Genomic DNA, 11,542 nt, shown 5'->3' with positions numbered 1-11,542 from the left:
ATGACTAATTACCAATTTGACAATCAAAATGTGAAACATGATATTCTTTAATTGCATTAAAATTAGAATTGAAATATTAAAATTGAAATTGAAATTGAAATATACCTATATTATGTATACATATTACTTTCTAATTTAATAACCAAATGTGTCACATAACACCTCTTATTAAAATTGAGAGACTCCAAAATTAATAAACTCCCTTTTTAAATTCTCTCATCTACCTCTCTCCATTTTTCTATATTTCTCTACCATTTTCACTCTATATATAATTTATATTTTGTACTAATAATTTGACAAATCAAAATATGTCATCCAATATTTTTTATTACAATTAAAATATAATTTTTTTTCTTTTAAAATTAACAAACTCTCACTCTCGCTCATTCTTCATCTTTATCTTTCTCTTTCTTTTCTCTTATTCTCTATTTTTTTTACCTTTCTGTTATACAGAAAATAAAATTAACAAAATAATATAATTCAAATAAAAAATATTATTATTATATACATAATTTTTTTAATTTTTTATTTAGTTTTAAATTTTCACCGCTTATCTTTTTTATCCATATTTTCAATTCTCTTCTTTCAAAAATTTATTACATATAATTTGAAGAGAATACTAATGTCAAAATCAAAAGTTAGAATCAAGATTCAATTGTTTAAAAAAATTAATTTTGAGTTAATTTTATAACTATCAATATAATTTTTTATGTTAATATCTAATTATATTTTTATATACATAGAGAGAAAAAATATTATTTTTAAATAGAAAGTATAAAAATTAATTATTTCTATTTGTGCAACAGACTTAATATCTAATTAAATGTAAAAGTATACACGTTTAATTGTTTCAAATTTTAGATAACGAATGTTAAAATTAATTATTAATAAAAAATTAGACTTTTCATATAAAAATAATAACTAAAAATCTTATTATTTGATTTTTTATCTACAGAGACCTTGGTTTTCTTAATCGGAGATTTTTGTCAACCTACAACTTTTTTGTAAAAATAGTTTGATTCTATAAATCTTTTGTACCATGCATAATCTATATTGTCACGACAAAATGGACTGTAATTTAAAAATTTAAGGTAAAGTATATTTTTTGTCTCTGAAGTTTGACAAAAGTTTCAAAAATACCCCTAAATTTTATTTTGTTTCAATTTTGTCCCAAAAATTTTTTATTTACATCAAATATATCCCTGACAGCTAATTTTTCAAAAAATTTAAGACAGATTGAATAACAATTTCATAAGAATAACCTCTCAACACAAGCAAATCAAGCATAATTTTCATACAATATTGTTAGATTGGTCTTAAATTTTTTGAAAATTTAGCCATCGAGGATATATGTGATACAATTTGAAAATTTCTGGGACAAATTTGAAACAAAATAAAACTTAGAGGTATTTTAAAAAATTTTGCCAAACTTTAGGGACAAAAAGTATACTTTACCCAAAAATTTATATTCCCGTAATGTTATTACGGATAAAAATATTAGTTGTCTTCTAATATTCTCATATGGTATTTTTAGGACTGCAAATAATTAAAAAAAATAAAAAATAAATGAGAAACACCAAAAATATAAATTAGTTTTATAATCATGCTATATTTGAATATACCTAGTAAAGAGATGTGTCAAATTTAAACTTAATTGAGTTTAGAAAAATGAATGAGAATAAAAAATACTAAAAATTTAAATATAAAATTATGAATTAATTTTATAATCATAATATATTTGAATGTAGTTAGAAAATATGGCAAATTTTATAAAAGAATGAATTAATTTTATAAAATTTTATAAAACATGTATAAGTTGTAGAATTTTAATATTTGTAACAGAAAATTTTTATAATTATTATTATGATATTTTTAATATATATTTATTGTATTTGATTAGTACTTTATGTTTTAATTGAATAATAATAGATTAAGAATTTTTTTTCTTTTATTTTTTTTAAATCTTCTACTAAAGATGAATGGTTGATTTTCAAGTTTTGTCAAGTAAAATTGCTGACATGGCATTGTTAGAAGGAAAAATATGACTTAAACACAATATAGAAGAATTTAGGATATCAACTTTTATATAATAAAAATAGACAATCAAATAATGTAGTAGTAAGAGTATAAATTGTAGAATTTTAATATTTGTAACTGAATTTTTATAATTTTTACATATATATTTATTGTACTTATTTCTTTTGGTGATTTTATTGTATTTAATTAGTACTTTATGTTTTAATTGAGTAATAATAGATTAAAAATTTTTTCTTTTATTTTTTAAAATCTTTTACTAAAAAATGATTGGTTAATTTTTAGATTTTGCCAAGTTAGCATCATTAAAAAAAATATGGCTTAAACACAATATAAAAGAACTTAGTATCAACTTTTATTTATATAAGAGCAATACTAGGGAACCAAAAAGATTTTAGTAAAAAACCAGCGAAATACTTTTGGGTGAATTCAAAATTTCTACGAATTAATATATATGGATGTTTCTTCTGTTAAGTATCAGAATGTTTTTTTTTATACTAAATGGATATTCTTTTATATATTTTTCAAATTTTTTTGTATTGCAAATATGAATGTCTCTATTTCTTTAAAAATTTCATATTTTTTTAAAAATTTTATAGATATTTAATTATTTTTACTAAAATATAATTGGGTGTTTCTTTTGTTAAGTATTTGAATTTTTTTTTTCATATTAAATGAATGTTTTTTGAAGATAGACTATTACTCCCATGTTGTTATTGTTATTCAGTGGCTCCACCACTTCCCATTTTGCCCCTCCCAAATGCCTTCCAGATCCAATGACAGTTGAACCACATGTCCCTCTTCTTCCATACGAACACTTTTAATTAGGTTTACTTAATTAATTTTTAATTTTTAAAATTTTGAATTTAAAAATTTAAAATTAATTATTAATATAAATTAATGAGATTTTGTTTAGTTTTTTGTTGGTAAGCTTTTGGTTCTATATACTTTTCCTTTGTATAATAATAATAAGTGATAGATTTGCATTTACAGCAGCAAACAATTTACACCCACTATCAATGCTTCTTCCATTCAAGCTGCAACTGCAACATCTCATAATTTAATAATTTATGCACATCAAAATTTAGAATTGATTATAACAAAATTACAAAAGAATTGTTTACAAACAAATGGTACAACCTGATAATGACTCCACTGCAGATTGCAAAAAACATTTTAAAAGAAAATGGAAAGAAAGAAATAAAAAAAGGAAAGAAAAGGGACAAGACTGAAAAGAATCACAAGAGTGAATGAGCAAAAATACTATACAACTTGTCTTCCCATCATTTACTTTATCAGCAAAAACGAACAAAGATATGGTTAGCTGTATACTTGTTTCCTATCCTGCTGAGTCTGCACCAACTCTTGATGACTGAGCCTTCTCATGCCTACCCGGTTTCGGCACTTGAGATTGAGAACCAATGATAGGCTTCTGCAACGGCTTCAGCGCTGCCATTATTTCAGCGAATGTAGGTCTCAACTTTGGATCTCTACAATACAAAAAGAGTATCATATAGTCACACCAAGCGTCATGTGTATTTTATTCATGTAGCTGAAGTATTCTAAAAGTTCCTAAAGCTTAAACATTTGCAAGGACATCACTGAAGATGCCAAACTACTTTCGACAAATCCCTATGGTCTAGAAGTTTTCAATTAAGTCTATATACTATACAAATATTTTTCAACCAAGCCTTTCTAGATTAAAAATTGTGTAATCAAGTCTTTCTAGTTTAAAAATGATTCAAGAATAATGCAAGAGTACACTCACGTCTGCCAGCATTGCTTGATAATATCCGCGATGGCAGGGTCCATATCATCTGGAATGTCAAGGCGACGATGCTGGAAACCAACAGCACCCACAACTTGCATCGGATTCATTCCACCCCAGGGCTGTTGCAAAGTAGAGAGCTCCCATAATATGACTCCAAAGCTATAAACATCGCACCTGGATATCCAATCACCACTTGTCATAATCATAAAATTGTGAAGGGCTTAAAAGGGTGGCAAAGCCAATGAGAAGATCGACGAGACAAGGAAGCCAAAGAACAATAGTTATGTCATGTGTAATGAAAATTCAAATTTAATTTTTCCCTATGCCAGATGATTCAGGTTAGAGAGGAAAACAGACTATGAAATTCTCCTCCAAAAGCAAAATAAAAAAAACTTAATGATGAAAACCAAGGATAACCGAGCTTACTTTTCATTTGAAGGTTCATTTCTTAACACTTCAGGCGCCATCCACTCGGCCTGCAACATGTTATGAAAAATGAATGTATTGCAATGCCAAACAAAGCCTTGGGAGAAAAACTAAATACATGCAGAATATCGGAGCTGATCACACGTATGAAAGAGAGCAGATTGAGGTATAGATGAAAAGCATGTAGCTATACTAAGGCCCCATTTGGCAATCATCAGAGAACAAACACAAAACACTAGAGGAGACATACAGATATGCACAAAATTTGCACAATTATCTCTATCTCCTGTCTTTATATGTTTTGTCCAAAAACTCTTACCATACAATAACTTTAATAAATTTAATTATAACAAGCAAAATTCAACAATTTCATGTTTAGGCCTCAACAAAATTAGAAAAGATTTGCTCATTTGTTACCAAAGACCATTCATCATAATAGAATGAGCTTGTAAAGTCTAGAGAAGAGTTACAAGAGTTAGTTATGAGAGAAATATTGGCTGTTAGAATAGTGCCAGCTACGATAGGACAGCTGTAAGTTAGTTACAGCTATCATAACCAACTTGAGAATGAAGGGACTGTTCTGCCTTTTGTACTAGCTCGCACACCAAGCTACTCTTCTCTATATATAAGCACAGATTAGCGATAAGCTCACTAGTAATGCAGACCATACGTTTCTTATCTCTCTCTGAATTCTCCTTTCTTTCTCTCTCTGTTTTCTTCCTTCTCTCGTTCTCTCAAACCTTATTATACTTTTCTAGTAATTGTATTATAAATTGAAGATAGCATAAGCCGAGGCTGAAGATAGGTATTCATCATCACAAAAGGATTAATATAAAATGCCAAACATAATGAATATTTAAGTGGCAAGAAGCTCCTGGCTTTTCAAAATTTCTGTTAAAAGATGTATGTTTATATATCTTCAAAAGAATATAAAGCACAATGGAAATAAAAATATATAGCGAAATGAAAAACAAGAGCATCAAAGAACGTATAATTCGGAAGGCAGAGGGTATGACACAGTATTTGAGCTTAGAAATGAGGGTTATGACAGCTTACTGTTCCTGCAGTTGATCTGGAAGAAAGGAATGTACTATGCTTCATTCTTGATAAGCCAAAATCACATACCTATTTAAAAGAAGAAAAAAGGGTGAAAAAAGGAAAAATCTGCAGGTAGCATTCAGCATGCTATCAAGAAATTCAATCATGACAATTAGTTGGCACCTTCACAACCCAATTTTTATCAACAAGAAGATTTGGTGACTTCAAATCACGGTGTACAATCACTGGAGTGCAGTTGTGCAAATAGTTCATTCCTCGGGCCTTAAGAGTCAAGAGATATATGTCACATCAACTGAATTTCACTGATTATGGCAATAATTTGCTTAATGAAACTACATTGCAAGAAAAGGAAACAGAATCTTACGGTATCGAGGGCCATCCTCAACCGCCTTCGCTCATCTAATTGATTGTTTGGTCGATGAATTAGTCTGTACAAACTTCCTCTGCAAAGGAAATATACAGTTCAGAGTCATTAAAAGTAATCTTTCCAGAACAAGATTAATCAAAATAATAAAAACTCCTGAAAAGTGTCAGGAGTCCAAATTAACCAAATAATAACTGAAATTTTCATCTTATTTTTGCTTATTACTTCTCAATTGACATTTGAGCTATTAACAACATACATCACATATTTTAGATGTTCATTTAGAAGTAATCTTTTTGTCCTGCATGGCACTATTCTGTACCATATACTAAGATCTATTTGCAATCCACAGTCTCATATGAGTCTCAGGAAACAAGGAATCTTAAGTTACCTGGGAAGAAATTCAGTAACAATAGAAAGATTCGGAGGTCGAGTAACGGCTCCCATGAAGAGAACAACATTTGGATGCCTCAGTCTTTTCATTATTTGAACCTATGGCAACTTACATCATATGTTAAATATGCAGTAAAATCATATAAAAAATTCATGAAAATGCACAACTAGCTTTGGCATTCATAAAAGAATTAAACAAAATACTTTTTCGAATAAGTATAGTTGACTACATGAACTAAATAACTCTAATGTGCTAACCCTACTTCTTAGTCTCCATCTAATATATTCTTTCCATATATATATGTTCTCTTATATATACAGTCATGCACCACTATATTCTCAAATTGCATTAGGAAATCTATTCATAGAGAGATGCACACATGATGGAAGTATATAACAAAACAATCGAAGCTATAAAATGTTGGAGAAATAAAACAAGGATTACATCAAAGAGCTTTGAAATGGTCAATCTTCATCAAGAACTTCTAAAAAAAATGCAATTCAACAGGACAAAGTATTTAATCCAAATTTCAAATTAGCCTGGGACAAATACAATAACAATCTAAATAAAGTATTGCAGCTATCTGATATGTCATTATAGAGCATAAAAATCACATCTGATAGTTGTAAATGTGTACTAAATGAAATAATTCATCAACAAAGATAAACATATGACTAGAAACTACAAAAAGAGACACTGTGATGAAATATTACCTCACTTTTGAATTCTTCAAGTGATTCACCAGATATATCTTGATCAAGAAATCTTTTTACAGCAACTTCCTACAAACCAAAGCAGAGACCTGATGTAAATGTAAGAATTCAAAAACCTACAGCCTAACAGAAAAACACAACCAAAAAGAATGACAAGCATAAAAGGTAGTCAAGTATTGATTACTTTTGTTAAGGGTAAAAATGAAACTGAAGCCAAAAATTTCTTGGGCCTTGCTCAGTTAAGAAAAAAGTTACATTATATAGTTTGTTTGTTGAAAATACAGTTTGAATTGTAAGATAGATATGGAATGTATGCCTGAGTAGGAATAACACAATTAATTATGATCAAAGAGTATAAAACTCACTGTTCCACGCCATTCACCACGGTATACCTCTCCATACGATCCTGAATGCAAAAGATAGGCCACCAAAATGTAATTTTAGTCACATATGTGAATTTATATGTATAAAATTATAAATAACACCATCTAACAAAAGAATGTAACCAAATCTTATAGAGCAAAGTGCAGTTAATACCAAGTCCGATACGTTCACCCAGTGTGATTTCCTCCCACGGAATGTCATACTCGGCAACATCATCTAATGTAAAATCAGATTTTGTACTGTCATTGCTTACTATAGATCTATCAGATATTCTGTCACCTTCTGAATTTGCTCCTACCACAATATTCTCACCATCACCACTACCCTTTGGCTCATAACCAGTGCCATCCATGTCCCCGTCACTTCGACTGCCTTGCTCATACTGTTTGCTGACAGCTGCAGTGGTTGCTACTACAGCTGCAGCAGTTGCAGTGGCTGCTGCAGCTACTGGAAGATCAATGGTCGAGTCAGTGTTTGACTTTGCTACAGCAGCTACCATAGAGGAAGCAACAACAGCAGCTGCTGCTGCTGCAGCCGCCGCAACTGGAACATTTTTCCCATATGTTACCTGGGATGGTGTATGTTGTACAGCTGCTAACTTCGGATCAAGAGGAAGGTTTATTCCTAAACCTTCTACAGGCTTAGAGTGCTCCGGCTGGATGCTTGAACTTCCTTTCGGATGAACTCTGTGGTGAGGCAAAGTAGGACCGAGACTTTCATCAACCTGAGTCTCTTGTTGTCCACTTTCTGGTTTGTGTTCATCTTTTTCTTCAGTTGGGGAGCCTAACTCGTGATAAATTTCAGAAAATAAATTTGGAGGAGCAATGACACCACTTTCAAGTAAAACATCATGTAGTTTTTGAGCTAAGTGAGGATTTTCCTTGGCAGCATCAATCATATATAATGAAACATCTTTGACTTTCATTCTGCGCACGGCAGGGGAACTAATCCCTTCAGTCCAAGAAGGAGATCTTGCATGTGCATATCGTTGATTCGGTCTATTTGGAGCTTCCCGCCCGGTGATCTTCTCAACATTATGGGGACTAGTTGATTCACTCAAGGGTCCTACTGAATCTTCAGTCCTCGTAGCAAGTCTGCTCATACCAGATTCTTTCCCTGAATGCAAAAAATGTTTAGATATATTGTTCCCTTTGTCCAACATGCCGAACTCTGATGTTTCCTCAGATGAACTTTCAACACCACTGTTCAATGATGCTACATGAGAGGAATCAAGGTTTCTTGATGAAGGAGTTGCCACAAAAGAAGATTCAACATATTCAATGTGTGATCCAGTTGCATCGGATGGAATAAGTGTCCCGGGATCTGCCATCAGGTCAACAATGTACTCCCTGAAATATATACCAAACACATATTATAGATACTAAACAAAGCTTGAAACATTCACTTAAGAAAGACACCGAAATGAATCATATGATATTCGACTACCAGCACTTTAAAAAGATTAGTATTTGAAAATTTGAGAAAAAGCTATGACAGGAAATATAATCCAGTTGCAAAGACACTAGTATAATAAATTTTCCATCCTTGAATCACATGCAGCCAACGAAGCATCAAGTGCTACCACATCATGTGTAGTCTACTCGACTGAGTATCGAGGACCAAAACCTCAAAGAAGTTAATACCAATTCAAGAGGAGTATATCATAAAATTTCAACAAAGCAATTCTTCCTACTTAACAAATAGTAGAACTTCAATATCAGTTACCTTCCATCATCAATCTTGACAAAATTTATTGCTACATCGTCAGAGCCGGTATACTGCTGTCCTTTCACCAACCGGCATGGGATTCCCAAACCATCCGCTAGAACCTGCATTAACATAAAAAGCAGGATATTTTTATTACATGTACTGAAATTCAGGAAAGTTAAGTGGAATTCTCAAAAAGCAAACACAATGCACAAACTAAGTCCTATTAACTGAAATTCAAGCAACAACAAAAAAAAATGGTGTAATAAGTACCTTAAATAACAATGCACGATGCCTAGCCAATCCAATCGTTAGAGAACCGAGTGGCAAAACCATACTGCCAAGGGTTGCTTTCAGACTATAACTAAGACTCTTCCATGCTCTTGTCATGCTTTCTGGATCTCCAACTGGACCACCCATATAATCAGCCACTAACACCGCAAGCTTGCCCACTAAATTGCTATCTATAACTACTTCCATGCTGGGTCCCGTTGGCGTGATTGTCAGCTCCAGGGCTCTTTCCTCGAGTTTCAACAAATTAGAATCAGCAGCCCTGTTGACCAAGACAGCTTCCCATGTGACACTACCTGAGGCCAGTGTTCCTTGCAGATCGACAAGCGAAGGCATTCTATAAGAGGTTGACTCGGTTAAAATCCCATAGAGATCATAGAAACCATCCAAGATCTTGTCATCATAACCAAGAGCATTGTAATTCTGTGAAGCACGGATAAATCTACGATATGAGATAAGTTAGAAAATAATTATGTAGGACAAAATTAGAGTCAAGTAGACCAAGTGACATAGGAATAGTTCGTTCAATATCAAGACCATCAAAAAAATGGATCATCTAAAAGCAATAGCCCTCTAAATGAGTCCTAATCCCTCTAATGTTAGAACCAAAAAACTGAAACTAAAGCCAAATGTATTTCTATGAAGGGGAAAACCACATGCAAAAGTATATAACCGAAGATCTTACAACAAGGTTCCCACACTATTTCAAATGTAAAAGTCTCATCTCTGAGGAAACCAGCCCAACAAAGTATAGAATATACTAGGCTAGCCATAATGCCATATCATGAGCCAATCATTTTTGTGAGACAAATGATGAAAAATTAGACAGTAAACAAGGTAAACTTAGTAGTGCCTTTTGAACAAAGGTTAAAACAAAATAGAAGTTGCATCATAAAACAGAAAGGCCGTTCTTGATGCAGAACTATATTTGACCAAAACTTAAATATAACCTTAACTCTAAGAGGATAGTTTCCACTTTCTTCTTATCAAGGTGCCAACCAATTTTTTATATTCTGAACTCCCAATTAATGTCTAGGAAGTAAATCAGATTCATAAAATGCTGAAACTGAATAATATTGGAATTTTCAACCCAAACAGCATAGTTTAGAATGCTATTAATGTATTTACCAATGAAGATTCTATATGGCTACCAGATATCATGATTTGCTATCCCTGTCATTACACATGGGTGAGAGGAAGGTTAAAGGTAAAACACATTATTTTTTTTGTTAATTATTCTTTATTCTAAGGAGGGTCTCTTCTCCTCCAATCTCTTTCTAATCTTCTTATTAACAAAATTCTTCTTTTATCTCAAAGAACATGAATTAGGGCAAAATAAGATTTAACTATTTAAGTACATTCCTTGATCATTAGTTCCATTCTTTTTTTTCATTCCTGGGTCCTCCTTTTTTTATTCTAAGGTAGATTTATACCCTCCATGCTTATGCAAATGAAGCACCATTTCCTCATCGAAAATTCTTTACACAATTCCATGGAAGTCTTATACTTCTCTAAGAACAATGCAATAATCAATCTTATGTCTTCCAAAATCTTCTCTTCCAGCAGCAGCAGTGGCTTAACAAACAAGAATGTGACTTCAACCTAAAGTCAATGTTCTTAAAAGGTGAATCAGAGTGACTTACCCAGTATCGGTAGGCCACGACTTCAGCCGGCGTATTATCAGGATCACAAGACCCTAAACTGATCTGCTTAACAGCTTCAATCTGCACAGCCTCAGGATCCTCCTTTGCACTTAGCTCCAGAGCCAATTGTATCTGATACTCCTCCTCCACTTCTGGATCCCTGGAGTTACTAGACTCCGAATCGCGCCCAGCTGAGGCCGAAACAACCTCTAAACCGGCACTACTCGCTGTATCAGATTGCTCCATTCTCTCCCCTCCTGCTTGGTTTGAAGATGGAGGACTAGGACTCTGCCTATTAGCAACAGAATGCAACCAATTGGAGAGGCCAGAGAAGGGTTTATGCTCAGAACTTTGAGGGGACCGAGATTCTAAAAGCTTATTATTCTTAGAGGATGAAGATGTTCCACCACTGGACTTCTTGTTGTTGCTGTTGCCTTTAGATGATGAAGAAGAAGAGGAACCTTGTTCATTCATGATATGAAGCTTCTTCAGAATATTCTTCATATCTTTCCACTGAGCTATTATAGTTCTGAATGCTAGAGAATTGGAAACATCTCCATAATGATCTTCGACCAAGCATCAAATCCAAAATCTTATTTCTCAAAGAAGGGTAGCCAAATAACTATGCAAAGAAGCTTCTTTTCTTCTTTTTTTTTTATGGTTTTGGCAAAAAAGCTCTTAAACACAGATACAAAACAACGTCAAAATCCAAAGAGCAATATTCAGGGTTTCTTTCTCCAAGCAATACCCTTTTGA

At 32.2% G+C, this 11,542-nt stretch overlaps 1 protein-coding gene across 1 annotated transcript in view; it reads right to left on the bottom strand.

Moving 5' to 3' along the window:
• Positions 1–3,101: 3,101 nt before the first annotated feature.
• LOC107490664 (probable serine/threonine-protein kinase SIS8) overlaps positions 3,102–11,542 on the bottom strand; it is a gene marked incomplete in the record, with an annotated part of 8,870 nt that continues 429 nt past the window's right edge. Inside the window, 13 exon segments of the mRNA XM_016111463.3 lie at positions 3,102–3,524; positions 3,803–3,979; positions 4,232–4,281; positions 5,288–5,356; positions 5,453–5,551; positions 5,655–5,733; positions 6,046–6,146; positions 6,762–6,830; positions 7,127–7,167; positions 7,299–8,494; positions 8,871–8,974; positions 9,126–9,566; positions 10,787–11,542. Coding sequence (XP_015966949.1) covers positions 3,374–3,524; positions 3,803–3,979; positions 4,232–4,281; positions 5,288–5,356; positions 5,453–5,551; positions 5,655–5,733; positions 6,046–6,146; positions 6,762–6,830; positions 7,127–7,167; positions 7,299–8,494; positions 8,871–8,974; positions 9,126–9,566; positions 10,787–11,290 — 3,081 coding nt within the window.

The sequence above is a fragment of the Arachis duranensis genome, chromosome 5 (assembly GCF_000817695.3).
Source record: "Arachis duranensis cultivar V14167 chromosome 5, aradu.V14167.gnm2.J7QH, whole genome shotgun sequence".
Lineage (NCBI taxonomy): Eukaryota > Viridiplantae > Streptophyta > Magnoliopsida > Fabales > Fabaceae > Arachis > Arachis duranensis.
This window is presented reverse-complemented; position numbering and strand designations above follow the sequence as displayed.